The 20,377-nt window shown below is 37.6% G+C and overlaps 1 protein-coding gene across 2 annotated transcripts in view; it reads right to left on the reverse strand.

Moving 5' to 3' along the window:
• Nucleotides 1–4,092: 4,092 nt before the first annotated feature.
• The window catches only part of MIGA1 (mitoguardin 1), an 83,850-nt gene continuing 67,565 nt past the window's right edge, over nt 4,093–20,377 (reverse strand). For both annotated transcript variants that reach the window (XM_084872173.1, XM_084872172.1), the window contains exons 13-16: nt 18,611–18,745; nt 16,952–17,005; nt 10,763–10,879; nt 4,093–7,810 (exon numbers count right to left, since the gene is read on the reverse strand). In XM_084872173.1, the coding sequence (XP_084728299.1) occupies nt 7,592–7,810; nt 10,763–10,879; nt 16,952–17,005; nt 18,611–18,745 (525 nt within the window). In that variant the 3' untranslated portion in view covers nt 4,093–7,591. The remainder of the gene's footprint in view (nt 7,811–10,762; nt 10,880–16,951; nt 17,006–18,610; nt 18,746–20,377) is intronic.

A 20,377-nucleotide genomic window follows, 5' to 3' on the forward strand; every position in this document is an offset into this window, starting at 1 on the left:
GCGATATGACCTACTGAGGGAAGCAGGGAATGCTGGGAGTGGGGTGGGTGGATTTTGTACTTCTACAGAGAGAGGCTAGGGAAGGTCTCAGATGAGTAAAAGTCTTAAGGAAAGTGAGGCAGTGAGCTATGTAAATGGCTGGAGGGATCTGCGGGAAGGGCAGTCAGAGAGAGGCACAAAGGTCCAGAGGAGGAATCTATCTGACATGTTCTTGGAAGAGAAAGTGGCTTGTGTGAGTGCAGCTGAAATAATAGAAAATGGAGTGGTGCAGGAGGCGGACTGTGGAGGACCCGTTTTGTAACTTTTTACTGAGTGAAATGGGTGGTCATTGGTGAATTTTGAACAAAGTGTCATGATCTGAGGTTTTTTTTTTGTTGTTGTTTTTTTAATAGAAAAGTTTATTACAGGATATATATATATATATATATATATATATATATAATTGATTTCAGAGAGGAACAGAAACATTGATGATGAAAGAGACTCATTGATTGGCTGCCTCCTGCACATCCCCCATTGGGGAGGAGCCTGCAACCCAGGCATGTGCCTTGCCTGGGAATCTGAGACCTCCTGGTTCACATGTTGACACTCAACCACTGAGCCATACCGGCCAGGCTGACCTGACCTTAACAAGCTCACTCTGGCTGATGTGCTGCAGATACACTAACTGAAGCAGGGAGACCAATTGGGAGGCTTCAATGATCAGGATGACAGGTGATGGGAGTTTGGGCCACAGTGATCGCTATGGAGATAGTTGAGAAACGCTGGGCACATTTTTTTCTTGGTATATTTTTTAAGAAGTAGAACTAGTAGGATTTTGGTAACATTGACTATGAGGTGTGTGGAAAAAGCCTTTGTGGACTGGGGATCTGGAAGAACGAACTTGTCCCTTCCGGGGATGAGGAAGATTGGGAGGAGGAGGCTGAGGCAGGTGTGGCCAGGAGCTGTGTTTTGAACATGCTAAGTCTGAGAACACATTTAGAAACCTAAGATCTACCAATTTGTAAGAACACATTTATCATGAATTTGTTGGTTTTGTTCTCAAACTTGGTTATATCAGTTGCATGTTATTGAAATTACATAAACATTACAAAAAGAAATATAAAACCAAAGAGAGTTAGATCAGGTACAAAATTATTAAAAATCAAGGGGAATTGACACTCATTGCTTTCATGCAACATGTTTCTTCTTTAAAAGCAAGGGAAACTGGAAATCCCAGGTGAATTGACAGATTTTGTTTATGCAACAAAGTTACCTCAGAATACCAAGTGGGTCCATATTCCAAGTAAAGATCTTGACCTTACATCAAAAGATTAGCCAAAGAATGCACAGTTATTCCTTTAAAATAAAAATATCTACACTATCTATGTGTAATTCATTATGATTCCTGGCTGTGATATCCAGCCATCAAGATGATCCCAAATGAGCCTGCCTCCTAATATGTACACCCTTGGTAATCTCCTCTCACACTGTCAGGGATGGTCTGGGATAGAATACAGCACAAGTGGTGTTATGTCACTTCCAAGTCAAGGTTATAAGGGATACTTTTATCTTGATATCTCCTGAGTTATTCACCCTGAGGAAAGTAAGCTGTCATGTTTTAAAGATATTCAGGCAACTGTTAAAGAGACTCTGGGCCGAGATCGGTTTGGCTCAATGGATAGAGCGTCGGCTTGGGAACTGAAGGGTCCCGGGTTCGATTCCTGTCAAGGGCATGTACCTTGGTTGCAGGCATATCCCCAGTAGGGGGTGTGCAAGAGGCAGCTGATCGATGACTCTCTCTCATTGATGTTTCTAACTCTCTATCTCTCTCCCTTCCTCTCTGTACAAAATCAATAAAATATATATTAAAAAAAAAAAAAAAAGAGAGAGAGACTCCGGTGGCAAAGGCCTAACGCTCCCCGACAACAGCCACATGAGTGAGCCGATCCTGGACTCAAATCCTCCAGCCCTAGTCAAACCCTCAGATAACTCATCTCAGGAGGGACCCTCCGCGAGAACCACCAAAACCAGCCAGGTCTGGATTTCCAACCCTCAGAAGCCATGTGAGGTTATGTTTGTTGTTTTAAGCTGCTAAATTTTGGGATAGTTTGCTATGCAGCGATAACGGATACCCCTGCTTTAACCTATTTTGAAAATTATTCATCTTCTATCACATTAAGCGTTCAGTCTTCTTTAAAGTCCCAGGGCCTGTTCTCTCACGGAATGTTACTAAATAAAATAATTAGCAAAGTTCTGGAAACCATATAGTTCAAGTGCTTCCAAATGTCAAAGCGCTTCTCTATATCCAAGTATTATTTCAAACATAGCAAATTATAAAAGTTCTAGAACTTGCTAAATATAAACGTCCATTGTGTGAAAGGCTTCGCGAAACACATAGATGTTCAAAGCAAAACACTGAGGAGGTTTTTGATGTACCAGTTGCTTTGCTGTGGCTTTCAAGTGAAAAATAAAAAGTGTCACACTTATAGGTTTGCTTTTTTTCCTGCACTGAAATCAGTCCTTTCCTGCTCTAATGATGGGTACCTGAGGTTTCTCACTGTTCAGGTGTAGGGAAAAGGACCTCAGCCAAAGAGCTGGTGGCCTGCCGGCAGCAGCACAGGAGAGATTAAAGGAGAAGCGGCAGGGTAGATTAGAATACAGGGGATAGACAGAAACACCATAAAAAAACAGAAGTCAAAAGCAGCATAGGAGCGATAAGAAGAAAAGTGGATAAACCGAGTTTACAAAGATTTCCAGCAAAGCTCCATAAATAGTGTAACAATAGGACACTGAGATGCTTGTAGAGAAATATTTTTTAATATATTTTATTGATTTTTTTACAGAGAGGAAGGGAGGATAGTCAGAAACATTGATGAGAAACATCGATCAGCTGCCTCCTGCACACCCCCACCAGGGATGTGCCTGAAACCAAGGTACATGCCCTTGACCGGAATCTAACCTGGGACCCTTCAGTCCACAGGCTGATGCTCTATCCAATGAGCCAAACCGGTTTCGGCTAGAGAAATATTTTAAATATACAGAGAGGATGGCATGAGACAACAGTGTATGGCAGATGACAAAAAAACAGAAGAGATTGAGATTCTGAGCTGGTTTCTCATTCTATCTCCAACACTATACCCTAGCTAGGAAGAGTCTACTCATATTTGTATGGTTTGCCTGTTAAAATAGATTCAGTTTAATAGTTTAAAATATAACTACATACATTTATCTATATTGTACATATATAATTATCCTAAAATACACTTTCAAAAATACATTTTTATTGATTTCAGGGAGGGAGAGTGAAACATTGTACTCCCTCTCCTAGACTAAATGTCTCAACACTAAAAAGTAGTGGGAAAGGGAGATGTCTGAATAGAGATGGATGCATGTACATCAATAGGATAAATCTGTATTGTGTTGGATGGTATTAATCAGACCACTTTAAATTATTAATTAAAATAATACAAATACTTTGACTTTATTCATCTCCCAGTTAGTACATAAGAAAAATGGACACCAGCCAAAACTGGTTTGGCTCAGTGGTAGAGCGTCTGTCTGCAGACTGAAAAGTCCCAGGTTTGATTCCGGTCAAGGGCATGTACCTTGGTTGCGGGCACATCCCCGGTAGGGGTTGTGCAAGAGGCAGCTGATCGATGTCTCTCTCTCTCCTCGATGTTTCTAACTCTCTATCCCTCTCCCTTCCTCTCTGTAAAAAAACAATAAAATATATTATAAAAAAAAAAAAAAGAAACTTAAAAAAAAAAATGTGGACACCTGATTTCAGTTCTTCTACAGTTCTGTTTTTTAAATATATTTTTTATTGATTTCAGAGAGAAAGGGAAAGGGAAAGAGAGAAACATCAATGATGACAGAGAATCATTGATCGGCTGCCTCCTGCAGGCCCCACAGAGGGGATCAGCCCTTACAGGGAATCAAACCATGACCTCATGGTTCATAGGCCGATGCTCAACCACTGAGCCAGGCTAGCTGGGCCGTCTGTGTTTTCTATGCCTGTATATGTGAGATCTTATGGGACTGACAGTGCAACCAGTGTGACCTTGCAAACATACAAGTATTGCATAAAACATTCAATACATCAGCAAGATATACCATCACTCTTTTATTTGGCAGCAGTAGAAATACATCCATGTTATAGTGCTTATTTTGGCTAAAGAGCCAGTGCTATTTTTCTGCTACTGTAGTGTTTCACTTTTACATAAATTAGTTAGTGCAGTCCTTACATTTAGGAAACAGACACATTTACTCATATCAGCCAAGTAAAGCTAGTACATGTTTGTTCTCAAACTATGCAAAACAATATCATAATATAATCACTAGGAACCAAAAAAGGAAATCCTTATTTCCATTAATCACAGATCATACAAATTCCTATGCCTCATATACAGAGATATTTCTAAGTTTGATTAAGCAAATAACCAAAAATTTGAATTTAGCCTAATTCATATAATCACTTTGAAATGTATATTCCAAATAATTTCCAATGTGTTCGCATTACAATAAAAGCAAATTATGTTACGAACATAATTTAAATTTCTGATTCTGGAAGGTCACAGAGAAGTATGTTAAAATGTTACTTTGGCATTTCTATTTCATTCTGTTTAAAAGAATGATAAAGTATTCTTTTGTAATGCAAATAATCAATCCTCAGGTAATCATTTAAGTAGAAAATGTTACATCTCAAGGCAAGAAAAAGTTGTAAATATTTTTTATAGTCAGTTAATCCAACAAATTATTCTAATCATAGTAAATAATTGCAAAGAAAGAATATTACTTTATGTAAGTTCTTTGTAGCTGACTATAACAGTATGAAAAACAGCTTCTTTTTAAAAAGAAAATCTCCTTTTGACATTTAACAATCATATTGTAAGTCTTAGAGAAAACAACAACTAGCCTGTTAAAGAAAAAATGTTGAGAATCCAAAACAGAAAAATAAAATTACCACGTATAAATCACCTGAACATTTATCTTTGTCTTCCAGAAAACACAAGGGAAAAGAATCCATTTTCTTAGGACTAATTCAATAATTTACATGGGGAAGTGAGTGGTAGGACTCCTCTGGCAATGGCAATTTTCCAATAATGCTACCATGAGTAAATATTAAAAAGAGTTAATACTAGAAGATTTTAAACTAGTACAAATAATTTTTTTTTTTTAAATACTACTTTAATTGTTTAAGCCGATGTCAAGGCAAACTGAAATTGATGCATATGTCTTAAGAACTCTTCTGTGGTCAATAATTTAAGTCAACATTTAATGACTTAAATTATTATCTAAAGAGTTAAAACAATTTTAAAAGATGTTTCTTTTAAAAGGTCAAGTTTCTTCTCTTACCATAGAAGAGTTTTTTTCCTGTACGCATTACCTGAACTTCTGCTTGGTCACTCCTGACTCTTTTGTTAAAGGCCACAAAGAGAACATCTTGCTCAAGTAGTAGCTACTGAACTGACCAAAAAATTAATTGAATGGAAGCTCTTAATTAGACAAACCAACTTCTTGAATATAGACAACCTTCCTCCTGCAGGCCCCGCACTGGGGATTGAGCCTGCAACCTGGGCATGTGCTCTTGACTGGAATTGAACCTGGGGCCCTTCAGTCCTCAGGGTGACACTCTATCCACTGAGCAAAACCGGCCAAGGCTGGGCAACTTATTTATTTATTTATTTTAAAAAAGGTGAAATATAAAAGCAAAAAAGAAAAGAAAAACACCTTTTGGAAAGCCACTCATCTTACCTGATGAAATAAATTACTCAATTATCTTATGTAGTAGCAGCATTATTAAATAGTGCAATTTTTTCAGAATAATTTTCAAACAAAATCTTCCTCAAATAAAAGAGTCCATTTAGCACCCCCCAAACAGGAAAATTAATATAAGCAATAACTGTTTTGCCTAGACAATAATGGGAATGTGTGTGCACACATATGTGTGTATGTGTTTGAATCATTCAAGGCCAATGATATCTCATCAAGAAGCTAGAAGCACAAGATATAAATTTAAAAACTAAACATTACATAATGCAATTTTTAGCTTTGATGCTTCTAATCATACTCCTCCATCAATAATCCAAAGTATAAATAGCAAATTCTTAAATTAAGAATATATGTAAGAAAAGTCAAGGAGCTATATACTAAAAAAGGCATTAGAGCAATATTTCATATTTTTAATGCTATAATCTGTACATTATGGAACAGAGTATATGCAAATGGAGAATAATGCTGAATCTCAGTTTCTGTAACTATCGTTACCCAAACATGGCACATACGCAGATTTAAAACCATAAAAGATATGCTCCCATCCCATTTTTCATTTTCTATTCCTTAAGCAGAAACTAGGCACTTTAATCTAAAAATGCATTCTAAAAAATATATATTTAAATCCTTCTGGTAACACACTAAAATGAATAAAGCCTATTTTAAAAACGAAATCAACAAATCTAATCCATTTATATACTGAGATAGCCACTCCAAATAAGTGGTATATAATTTAGACACAACTCTAAAAGTACTTAATATACTATTAAAGAACTTTACTTACATGAACAACCCATTTGTTCATACATTTACCATAAAGGACATGAAATATATGTCTATACCATTAAAAATATTTGTTCTATATTCACGGGGGGGAAAAACCCTTCTTTAAAACCACACTAAGATTCAAATAATATTTTTAAAATATGGATGTATTTACTAAGTTCTCTGTGAGAACAACTAAAAACCAGTTTTAGAGAAGGAGAAAGGAGAAATGACTTTACTGTATTAAGATTAATAACTTCTGGTGTTGGGAAGAGAGTCTCAAAACTACACAGAAAAAAATTTTAATTGCCTGTTTTAGTTAATAAATGTTATCTTTTTAATCGATATTCATTGAAGATAAAAATGCTCAAATTTATAAACAGATAAAATAAATTTCTTAATCTCTCTATTGTAACATAGGACCAACAATATATTTTGGAAACTGCAGTAAACCTAATATAAAATTCTAACATAAACGGCTCAGTGTCAATTCATTTAAATATTTTACAATTTCTATGATTTAAATACATAAGCAAATGCACAAGCAATAATGTAAGCAGTACATATTAAACACCACTACTGTCTAAACTTGATTAAACAAATGAACAACTTTACAATTAAAAATACATTTTCAGGCAAAAGTTTGACACTATGAGTAATATATTCTTGTGTGTGCAGGCCACATAGGTCTTAGCTAAAGTGTGTTATTTCAAGGCGCAGAGCATAAAAACGGAGTTTTTGAGAATGAGACTAGACATTTCAGACAGCTTCAAGACGACAAATCAATTAACGCCCAAGTACTGGCTTCAATTCAAGCAAAATGTGCTGTGTAATATGCAACGTTTCGTGACTTCAATTATCACCTAAAGTCCGTGAAAAGCTGCTTTGGATACATTACACAGGGGTTCAATGCCAGGACTTCTGTGTGAGTACGGTACGGTCACTCATTCTTTACTGGATTTCTCTCCCTCCCTGAGACCACTTCCACCAATTCTGTGTAATATGTGTTACAGAATCAACAGTTATCTTAAGACATTTCATAGCACACCCAAGCCGTCTGATTTTAAGAGACTTATTGAACTTTGGCTTCGACCAGGCCAGTGGACACGACCTGGCCATGACTGCTGATACAGCTGCTGGTGTGCCGCAGGGCATCGGCTCCGACATAGGCCATCAGGAGCTCGGTGCGGCGCATGAGTAACTGCAGGAGGTCTTCGGCCAAGGTCTCGATGCTGGAATAGCGTACTTTCTCGAAGTCAAAAATGTCTTTGAGAAAGAAAAGAACCTGATTCTGGAAAATAAGCACAAAACAAATTGGTACTTACTAAACCAAATTTATATTACCTCTAAATAGTCACTAATGTTGTCACATACGTTGAATTAGGAGTCGGAAGTCCTGAGTTCCAAGGCTAGTTTCTTATCCCATTGGAAAGGGGTCATTGAACAAATGATTAGACCTCTTTGGGTCTCATTTTCTTTTACTGTAAAGTAAGGGACAATATTTCATGTCCTTTCTTTACTACTCAAGGTTGATGTTATGATAAAACAAAAAAACAAAAAAACAGTCTGTAGAAAATGCCTGTAAACCCTAAAGCACTGCATAAAGGTAAGGAGCTATTATTAGTCCTTTCCCAATAACCGAGTTTCCAATGTTACCTATGAGCACTGGTGCTACTTTAAACTATTTCCAATAATTATAATGTATACGTTTTAAATGTACACTTTTCTGTACAGAAAAAAACAGGATACATGCAAAATAAAAATAATTTCAGAAGCAAATGGAACAGACTGGAATCTCAGAGGGAAGGCAGGGGATGGATGGGTGGGTGAGTGGAAAGAGATCAATCAAAGAACTTCTATGCATATTTACATAATCCACGGACACAGACAATAGTGTGGTGAAGGCGAGGGTGGCCTAATAAGAGGGTAATGGGATGGGGGAAAAAAGAGGACATAATGTAGTACTCTTAACAATAAAGATTTTTAAATAATAAAAATATTTCATTGCAGTAAGTTAATATTTTTTAACTCTTTTTTTTTTAATTTTTTTTACAGAGAGGAAGGGAGAGAGATAGTTAGAAACATCGATGAGAGAGAATCATCAATCACCTGCCTCCTGCACTCTCCCTACTGGGGATGTGCCTGAAACCAAGGTATATGCCCCTGACCGGAATCGAACCTGGGACCCTTGAGTCTGCAGGCCGATGCTCTATCCACTGAACAAAACCAGTTAAGGCCAGTAAGTTAATATTTATGCTGAAACTCATTTTAAGCAAGTTGTATACTACTAAGTATTAAGTTTCTGGCTATTATGCCAAGATGAAAATTAAAGTAATTCCAAAAAGTAAAAACAGGGATATTTAATTTCTATCCTATAGAAATCAAATGTTACGAAGGACTAAGAAGCCCAGAGGGCTGGTGTGGCTCAGTGGTTGAGCGTTGACCTATGACCAGGAGGTCATGATTTGTTTCCAGTCAGCGTACATGCCTGAGTTGTGGGCTCGATCCCCAGTGTGGGGCGTGCAGGAAGCAGCCGATCAGTGATTCTCTCTCATCACTGATGTTTCTCTCTCTTTCTTCCTCTCCTTCCTCTCTGAAATCAATTTTTAAAAAAAATTAAGGAAAAAAAAGAAGTACTAAGAAGGCACACCTTTCAGAATCACCAGATGTTGTAACCAGAAGGCTCATTAGCAATTGATCTGTCAATTTTAATGAAGAAAAGGAGGACAAGGCATGATTTTCCCAGAGTCAGGCTGTTCACTATGACAGACTTAATTCCCAGGCCAGATTTTCCCCACTAAACACATAGTTTACCTTACATTTGGGAGGTCAAGTAAACTTGTCAAAAAATAATGAGTTTTAAATGATAGTAAAATAAACATTTCTTAAATCATTTACATAAATGCTATGTTAAGGCACATAAACATAATTTTATTTTTTTAATGAAGGGTATAGTGAAACAGCCAAACTTTCAAGCATCAAACACTTTCCAATTCATACTTGTTATATTTACTTTTCTATTTGTTCCTTGAAATTCAGCCTCAACTGAAGGCTACTAGAATAGTGAGACTTTCTTGGCACTGTGCCAAGCAGGAACTTCAGCAATGAGCTATATAAATTATTATTTGGCAAATTTAAACTGCTGATGGATACAACTCTAAGCTCTCATGTTATTTCTCACAACTGGGATTTTGTCATTCATATTACCTTGAACCAGAACTTCTTTCTAAATTGCCACATGAGCAATAAAGACAAATATTATTTATTTTATAAATTTCAAAAAGCATTCAGGTATGAAGAACAAGCTGTCTTCAGCAATCTATATACAGAAAACCCTAATATGCAAATAGACTGAACAGTGGAACAACTGAACAACTGGCCGCTATGATGTGCCCCGACCACAGGTTGGCAGCAGGTGGCAGAGACCGAACATGGTGGCGACAGCCATGGCGGGATGGTGGAGCAGGTGAACAGGGGCACCAGACCAAGATAGAACGCTGGTCACTGTCATTGGGCAAGCCTCTGGTGGTTACTGAAAATTCTCTGCTCCCGTGCACTGCGGTCCTGCCTGGTGCTCACAGCTGCTGCTGATGCTGGCCCTCTTTCACTTGCTGCTGGCACCTGGCACCGACCCAGATCACTTGGCGCCATCAGCGGGGGCCAGCAGCAGCTGTCGGTCACAGTCACCCCTCAGGGCTTCTCCACCTCCACCTACTCCTGAGGGGAGACTGGGGCAGCAGCCACCACTCACACCGGCTGTTAGTGCCAGCCCCCATGGCTCTGCGCCGTCAGTGGGTGCGAGTGGGGCTGGCGCTGTCAGCATGTGGGAGCGGTGGTGGTGGGAACAGGGCTGCCGGCAGACAGGGGACCAGGAGTCTCAGCGGGAGGACCTGGCGGGACACGGAGGTGGGCCCTGTGCCCACTGCAGTCTTGCAGCCCACAGTTCATTTCAATGAATTCATGCATTGAGCCCTAGTTTAACTCCAACATCATGACTCCACCCGAGATCATGCATCTATCACAGATGCTCAAGGTGATGAACCTGCATTTACTGCAGGAAAAAGCACCGAACTATATAATACCGATCTACCTGCACTAAACACTGAATTTAGGTGACATTGCAACTTCACCTTTAAATAACATTCTCTCTTCTACAAATGCAAACAAACAAACAAACCAAACAGAAAATATCTTACTGGATTTTTTATTTAGAAAAAAGAAATGGTTCAATGACTGGACATACCTTAAAGAAGCAACATAAATCATAGAGAGAATTTCTAGGGCCCAAAAAGCCCCAGGCTAGGACAGGACTGATGTGCTCACAAATGGCATAAAAATGAGCAAAAAATCCATCAGGGATCTGTTGGGAAGTAAAAGAAAATCGAGTTATTTTTACCTTTTTGAATCTGCTTTTTCTTTAGAAACCTAAATTGCTATCCATCATCTTTTGAGGGGAAACCAAATTTCAATGATGAGCCAGCCTAATAAGAAAATAAGCTTACAAGTAACTTTCAGTCATAGAATATTTTCTGTGAATTTCATAACCTAGCCAATAGTTTCAAATATGCTGAGAAGCAGTATTTCTTAAAGGCTTTTTCACTTCATAAAAAAACAATCATCAGTGTTGTAACCAAATAAAAACAAGAATGGCACAATGTTCCTTAGCAGTATAATTTTTAGGATTAAGGAGACCGCCATGGTTTCAGCTATTAAAAAATTCTACTCAAGCACTTAATCAGATTATCTGAAAAAGACTAAAACAAATTTTAAGTGATTAAGTACAAAATAGTGCTCACTAGAATCCTAACTTTTCATTAAGGAACCAACTAATATTGAAGCATTTAATTGTGAAATTGCCTCTTGTGAAACAGTAAAACATAGAGTTGTGATTTAGGAAACTCTCTAAGATTATTAATAACTTGCTGAATGCCCCTGGTTAAATAAGGTCCTATGGGATTTGTCATAGCATCTATGGCGGATAACTATGCCCTAAGGTTCTGCCTCCTGGCGGGGTTATTTTCTATTTTATAGGTTCTAGGACATCTTCTAAACCTCAATTTAAGAAACATATTATAGCAGCAATTACCATTTAACGAGTACTCATTATATTCCAGATAATGTGCTAGGTCCAGTTAATTTAATAAAACGTTCCTGAAAAAGCAGGTCATGTAAACACTTTAATATGTAAAATGTGATACTTCAGAGAGATTACCCCGCCCTAAATCACACGTAGCTTACCAATGAAGGCCAAAACGTTATATGGGATGCATTGAAGTTATTACTACAGGATGAGATGTTCTGCATAAATTAAAATTTTAAACCCTACACAGATTCTAAGCGTAATAGGCTTTCAGATAGTTAGCATAGGCTGAAGAAGAAGGGTCATGCCTCCCAAGGAATAATTGTTGAACTGAACTAAACAGCAGGTAAGATTTATTTAAGAACAAAGACTAGAGTATGGCATTCCAGGTATAGGAAATAGTTCCCCAATAGGTTTCTGTGGATACACAAAGAAGACTAAGGCCCAAGATTCATGCTTTAAAAAAAAAAAAAAGTGAGATATAAAGATAATGTTATAATTATGGAAACTATAATTATTAAAATCTTTGTAATAGTTACTCTTAATTTTATGTTTAAATTAAGCTTATTGATATAATCTCATTTCATCCTTAGAACAGCCCTATGAAAGAGCATTAACTCCATTTTGCAACAGGAAATCTGAACGTCAGCTGATAGTAACTTCCCCATCATCAATCGTATGGGCTATGTGAGAATCATACCCAGTCTACAAGTCTGTCCCCCAGACCAGTGGCTCTCAAGCATTACAGTTTATAATCATCAGTTAGGGAATTTGTTTAAAACACCAGGTGTTTAGAATCATTTTAAATAATAATTATTGGCATTCAAGCAGAATACAGAAACCCTCCCAGCTGAGACACTTCTGATCCTCATAGCCAATTGGCTTGGAGATCAACACCTCACAGTGATACCAACAACAAGTAAGGCTTAACAACAAGACTGCACACACAGTTCTCAAAGGGCTACACCAAGACTGTCCACCTCAGGTAATTGGGAGGCTGACTCACTGAACCATATAGAACATCTTAGCACACAAAGCCACCCTACCAACTCAGGGAAGCTGTGAAAATGTCAAGACAAGGAAACAGATCACAAACAAAAGAAATGGAGGAAAAGAAGAGACTGGATATAGAGTTCAAAACTACACTTATAAGGTTTTTCAAGAATTTCCTAGAGCCGAAGCCAGTTTGGCTCAATGGATAGAGCGTTGGCTTGGGAACTGAAGGGTCCCGGGTTCGATTCCAGTCAAGGGCATGTACCTTGGTTGCGGGCATATCCCCAGTAGGGGGTGTGCAAGAGGCAGCTGATCGATGACTCTCTCTCATCGATGTTTCTAACTCTCTATCTCCCTTCCTCTCTGTACAAAATCAATAAAATATATTAAAAAAAAAAAAAGAATTTCCTAGAAAAGGTCGGTAAGACCTATGAGGATATGAAAAGGGATCAACAAGAAATAATAAGGGATCAACAAGAAATAATAAGGGATCAACAAGAAATAAAGAATACATTGTCTGAAATAAAAAATATTATACAGAGTCCTAAAAAACAGAATGGAAGATCGCAAGAATCAAGTCAAAGATTTGGAACACAAAGAGCCAGAAGACACTCCTCTGCAGAAGCAAGAAGACAAAAAGAATCCAGAAAGTTGAAGATAATCTAAGAAACCTCTGGGACAACTTCAAGCAAACAAACATCAGAATTATGGGGGTCCCAGAAGAAGAGAGAGAGCAAGATACCGAAACATACTTAAAGAAATTGTGACAGAAAACTTCCCCCACCTGGTGAAAGAATTAGACTTACAAGTCCAAGAAGTGCACAGAACTCCAAACAAAAGGAATCCAAAGAGGACCACACCAAGACAAATCATAATTAAAATCCCAAGAGCAAAAGACAAAGAGAGAATATTAAAAGCAGCAAGAGCAAAGCAGGTAGTTACCTATAAAGGAGCACCCATATGATTGTCAGCTGATTTCTCAACAGAAACCATGCAGGCCAGACGGGAATGGCAAGAAATATTCAAGGTGATGAATAGCAAGAACCTACAGCCAAAAATAATCTACCCAGCAAAGCTATCACTCAGAATCAAAGGCCAGATAAAGAGCTTCACTAATAAAAAAAAGCTAAAGGAGTTCATCACCACCAAACCAAAATTATATGAATTGCTGAAGGGGGTTCTTTTGGAAGAGAAAGTAAATAAAGATAAAAACTATGAACAACAAATACGTAACTATCAACAAGTGAATCTAAAAACCAAGGGAATTAAAAAAAATAAAATCTGATGAACAATATTAACTGGTGAATAAATAGAATCAGAGGTATGGAAGGGGAGTGAACTGATAATTCTCGGGGAAAAGGGGAGAGGGGGGTGTGGGAAGAGACTGAACATAAACTGTGCACCTATGGATGAGGACAATGGGGGGTGGGGAAAGGGCAGAGTGTGGGGTGGGAACCTGGTGGAGGGGAGCAATGGTGGGGGGGATTGAAATGAGGAACATTTGTAATAATATGAACAATAAAGATTTACTTTAAAAAAAAAAAGGAAAAAAGAAAAGAAATAAATAAATAAGAATTACTCAAAGACAGGCTCACCAGAATTATTTTTAAGAAGCCCCTTCTGAAGATGCTGTGAGAACTGTGTTTTGAAAACACTGTCCTTGGCAATACCATCTCAAAGTTACAAAAATAAGACTGAGAAATATAGATATAATTTTTAAAAAATAACAACACTACAGGTAAGTATGCAAATAATAATAATAATAATATAATAACCAATACTTGCAAAATGTACTATGCCAAACATGGTTGTAAGCACTTTATCTTCAAAAACCCCATGTGGTAGATACTATATTCTTTTTGAGCGATGAGGAAACGAAGGCACAGAGAGGTTATGGTTGATAAGTGGCATTTGAACCAGCCAGCCTCCCTCCAGCGTCCATGCCCTTACCACCGGAGTGAATGCTGAGAGCAGCCTGCAGTGGGCGAGATGGGCTGAAGGGTGTACAACGTGGAGGCAGGATAGAAACTTTGAGACTTATTTTTGTGGAGCCTCTCATTTGAATAAGACAGCTATTAGAATCAAATCATTATTTCTCAATTGGATTACATAAAGTGGAAACCAGTATATTAAACAATTTTTAATTGTTTAATTCAGACTAAAAAATAATCCTATTTACCATCACACCAAAAAAAAAAAATTAAGATACCTAGGAATAAACTTAACTAAGGAGATAAAAAAAAAGTTTTCCTGTACTTGGAAAACTACAGGACACTGTAAAAAAAGATAGAGGAAGACATAAACAGATGAAAGAACATACTATGTTCATGGATTGGTAGAATCAACATCATTAAAATGTCCATACTACCCAAAGCAAACTATAGATTCAATATAATAACTATTAAAATACCAACAGCATATTTTACAGATCTAGAACGAACTCTCCAAAAATTCATCTGGAATAAAAAAAGACCAAGAATAGCTGCAGCAATCCTGAGAAAGAAGAACAAAGCAATTGGGATCTCATTACCAGATATCAAGCTATATTATAAAGCTACTGTTCTCAAAACAGCCTGGTACTGGCACAAGAACAGACATATAGACCAATGGAATAGAATAGAGAACCCAGAAATCGACCCAAACCACTGTGCTCAATATTTCACAAAGGAGGCAAGAACATACAATGGAGTCAAGACAGTCTCTTCAATAAACGGTGTTGGGAAAATTGGACAGATTTATGCAAAAAAAAAAAGAAAAAAAGAAAGAAAGAAACTAGACCACCAACTTAAACTATACACAAAAATAAACTCAAAATGGATAAAGGACTTAAACATAAGATGGGAGACCATAAAAATACTAGAGGAATCCACAGGCAGCAAAATCTCAGACATATGTTGAAGCAGTGTCTTCACTGATACAGCTCCTAGGACAATGGAAACTAAAGAGAAAATAAACAAAAGGGACTACATCAAAATAAAAAGTTTTTGCACAGCAAAAAAACCCATCAACAAAACAACAAGAAAGCCCACTGTATGGGAGAATATATTTGCAAATGTTATCACTGATAAATGTTTAATCTCCAAAATTTACAGGGAACTCATACAACTTAACAAAGGGAAGATAAACAACCCAATCAAAAAATGGGCAGAGATATATGTACTACTATATGTAATGCTTTAAACAATAAAAAAGGGGAGGCAACAAACCTAAATAGATACTCTCCGAAAGAAGACAAAAGGAAGGCTAAGAGACATATGAAAACATGCTCAAAGACACTAATTATCTGAGGGATGCAAATCAAAATGACAACAAGGTACCATCTCACACCTGTCAGAATGGCTATCATCAACAAATCAACAAATGACAAGTGCTGGTGAGGATGTGGAGAAAAAGGAATCCCCATGCACTGCTGGTGGGAATGCAGACTGGTGCAGCCACTGTGGAGAACAGTATGGAGTTTCCTTTAAAAACTAAAAATGGAACTCCCATTTGACTCAGTAATCCCACTTCTAGGAATATATCCCAAGAAACTAGAAATACCAATAAGAAAGGATATATGCACCCTTATGTTCATAGCAACACAATTCACCATAGCTAAAATTTGGAAACAGCCTTGCCCATCAGCAGATGAGTGGATTAAAAACCTGTGGTACATCTATACAATGGAAAACTACGCTGCAGTAAAAAAGAAGGAATTCTTACCATTTGCAACAGCATGGATAAAACTAGAGAGCATTATGCTAAGTGAAATAAGCCAGTCAAAGATAAATATCACTCGATCTCACTCATTTTTGGAATTTAATGAACAACATAAGCTGATGAACAAAAACAGATCCAGGAACAGAGAAGCATCAAATCAGACAGTAAAACCTTAGAGGGAAGGTAGAAGAGGGTGGAGGTAAAGGAGAGAGATCAACCAAAGGACTTGTATGAATGCATATAAGCCTAATCAATGGACACAGACACCACGGGGGTGAGGGCATGAGTGGGGGTTGGAGGGGCAATGGAGTGATAAGGACACATATGTAATACCTTAATCAATAAAGAAAAAGAAAGGCTTAAAACATCATTAAGTGGAAAAAACAAAAATCAAAACTCTATCCAAAGTTTCCAACCCTGAACCCTCTCCCACTTAGCAGAAACCCCATGCATGCCTCAGTACTTGCTATATGAACTCTACAGAAAGTTAAGGAAGAGAGAAATAATTCAAAAAAGAAGAAGCCAATCATGTACCAATAAGTCTCTCATCTAGCTTTAAAGACGGTCCTTATGACCCACCATTCCCACTTGAGAATGGACTTGGGTGTTTTTTTGACAGGAGCCTTGAATTACTTAACAAAGAAGTCCAAGGTATTTTACCTTCATCTGTTGCCTTTTCTGTTTCAGCACCGACCAACAACTTGAAGCCACAGCCTAAATATATGCAGATACAAAAAAATAAGTCTTAAATTCATAACTATATAAACTTTCCATTTAGAAAAGAGTGATTTTTATTAGAAATTCAAAATTGATGGGTCTAAAATGTTCAAAACATTAACTACTAATAAGAACTAGTCCAAGTTCCTTCTATTGTCTGCAAATATTAATATACTAGTAAAGGTTTTGTCTTTATAAATTTAACAATTAAATACAAACTCTCTAAAGAAAAAAGGCTGAACTATGGTACCAAGGACACTGGCAATTAGAATTCAACTCTCAGAGTTCTTAAGTTCTGTTCCTATGTGAAAAGAATACATATATATCTATAATAATAAAAGCATAATATGCTAATTAGACCAGATGTCCTTCTGGACAAAGCCAGGGCTGCAAGGGAAGCCAAGGTCCCGGGTGCCGGCAGCTGGGGGAAGGAAGGCCTACTCTTGCGCGAATTTTGTGCATCGGGCCTCTAGTATACGTGTGTGTGTGTGTGTGTGTGTGTGTGTGTGTGTGTGTGTGTGTGTATCTCCCCCCAGAGATGCACATATACAATAAGAGTTTTGTGCATAACAATGAAAACAAAGTACTTTTTTTTTTTTTCCTTTTTTTTTTTTTAAGAATAGCACTGCTGGAAATAACTGGGTAAAGCTAGCAGTTTTATCCAAATTAAAAACTAAAAATACAACCATAATGGTAGGGACGAAACACCCACCTGGATCCTGAAGAAATCTGACCCTACTCTGGCATGACGCCACTTTAATCAAGGTCAGTTTACCAAAGTAGTTATGGAAATGGAGATAGCATGTACCTCTTGTGGTTAAAACATACTTTGACCAGAATCGAACCTAGGATCCTTCAATCCACACGCTGATACTCTATCCACTAAGCCAAACCAGCTAGGGCTGTTTTAAAATTTAATATCAGGAATTTGCAAAATAATTATGACATAGCCCACTGAACATTTTATTAAAGGTTTCAAACTTCATCATGAATATCTATTCCTTACTTCCAGGTACACGCTTAAAGCCCAACCAAAAAAAAAAAAAAAAAAAAAAAAAAAAAAAAAAGTCAAATAGAGATTTGAGTATGAAAAACAACAGAAACTAAAAACATTCAAAATTTATAATTTAAAAACCTGTTTTTTGGGGTAGGGGCACATGCCTGCCTACTCCTTCCCCTAATTTTATAATATTTGGGAACACGAATCTCCATATTTTACTTAAAAAAAATTATATATATATATATATTGTCTTTTGACTGCAACTGCTATATTTCAGTTTAGTCATGGCGCCATTACAGTTACAGACAATTTTTTATTAGGTCCAAAGTAGTCTGAAGCTTGAGGTATTTTGTTTTTATTTTTAGATCTAAAGAAATACTGTCTATTTCAGGTCAAAGCAAGGACTGATAGAAAAGCGAAAAAGGAAATTTCATCTGAAGACATATATTCTACACATCTGATCCCAATATGAAAAGATGAATCACTGTCCACACTAGTCATTCTATAGGTAATATACATGTAAATCTTATTAATCTTCCCAGTTCTGACTGTTTTTCATTAAATTTACATGGTTGAGAAAGAAAAACACACACACTACTTACAGTTTCTTTGAAGGATGAGTTTAGCCAGCGATTATTTACTACATTCTGTATGGATGTGGGTGGGTTTTCTAAATCTTCAAAGGAATCCATTAATATAAAATCCAGAACAACATCATAAAAATTTAGATTTTTGACCTGCATTAAATTATGAGTTAAAACAGGAATTATTATTATTACATAGATCTTGAATGAAATCTGAGCCAGGGCTTCAGACTTTTATAACAGCTGAGTGCTTTTAGTTGAATCAGATTATATTTCTGACAAAAAGAGAGGAAGAGGAGAGACCAATATGAAAACAACTCAACCCCAGAAATGACACTTCCCATGACAGGTGTTCCTTCCTAGATCCATCCCATCAAGTGAAATTAATCTTCCCTTTCACTCTATGCTCGGAGTTCTCTGTTCCTGCTTTCAGTATGGTATCCACAAAGCTCACTCTGCGTTGTCACTGAGTTACTGGTGTATCTGTCCTGCCCATAACATCACGAACCTCTTGCTCTTTCATTCATTCATGCATAGTGTACCAGGTGCTCTGACTTCTACAGTAAGCAAACCAGATGCTTAGTTTAGTGGGGGAAACAAACAGCAACAAAAAATCCCACAAAAACACAGTTATAAACTGTGATAAGGACAGTAAAGGGAAAAGTACGGGGTACTATGAGAGGCTACGGTGGAGCCTCTAACCTAGACTGGATGTCACAGAGGGCTTTCTTTAGGGAGGCATCCAGGTACAGAACACACCTCAGCAAGGACTTTAAGGTAAGAAGGAACGCAGTGATGCTGTGTGCTACGGCTCGCTATAGCAGAGAGCACAGAGGCACACGGAGGAGGGGGCAGCTCCGGAGAGTTTATGGCCCATGTGGATGATTTTGGATTTCATCTTCGCAGTAATTTAGGGGGCAGTGGTGGAAGAGAGAGGGATGATTAGGTTGTGTTTTTTAAAGACCGTTTGGCAGCACTGTGAGAGTGGAATGAAGAAGAGGAAGAGTGGATGCAGGGAGGGGAGGAGTAGGCAGGGAAGACTGAGGTAGCCCAGGAAAGCCTGTAGTTACTCACACCACAATGAGGCTGGCAGGAATAGAGAGAATTTGAAGAAACTGAAACTGAAAGATATTTAGAAGTTAAAACTGACAAAAAGCAAGAGAGGAATACGATGAAGTAGGTGAGGACCAGGTCTCAGAAGGAGGTGTGAAGGGGGAGTCCCAGGTCTCTGGCCTGCACAACGGAATGGTCACCAATTCTATCACCAAGTGAGGGAACACTAGAGAAGGAAAGATTATGCCTCTGTGTCTCTGTACCTACTGTTTTCTCTGCCCAGAAAGCCTCTTTACCTCTTGCAAGCTCATTCTTTAAGCTCCCATCACAACAAAATGCTCCAGGCTCATCATGTACTTTCCCTATCCCAGTGCTGAGATCAGCCATTTTCCCAGAATTCCCTGCAGTTGTGAATGGAACTTAGAAGCCAAGATCTGTGTGCCCTTGAGGAGTCATTTCTTTAAGGTGTAGCTGCTCCCAAACCTTCTCAGTGAATAGAGCTGAGAAGTACATATATTTATTTCTATATCTATTTATACTTATTATAAACTATGAATTCATGCTATTAGCTCCAAGTCTAGCCCTAGCTTTTTATACGTCCCTTCTCCGACAGTAAGTAGCCTGACTCCAATTATTCTCAATTTACACTCAGTGGGCAGATTAATATGATCTCTGAACACATAATAATCTGGTCACCCAGTGTATATCCTATATGCAAAGGCTAATATGCAA

Source organism: Pipistrellus hanaki (assembly GCF_964339955.1).
Source record: "Pipistrellus hanaki genome assembly, chromosome: 2".
Lineage (NCBI taxonomy): Eukaryota > Metazoa > Chordata > Mammalia > Chiroptera > Vespertilionidae > Pipistrellus > Pipistrellus hanaki.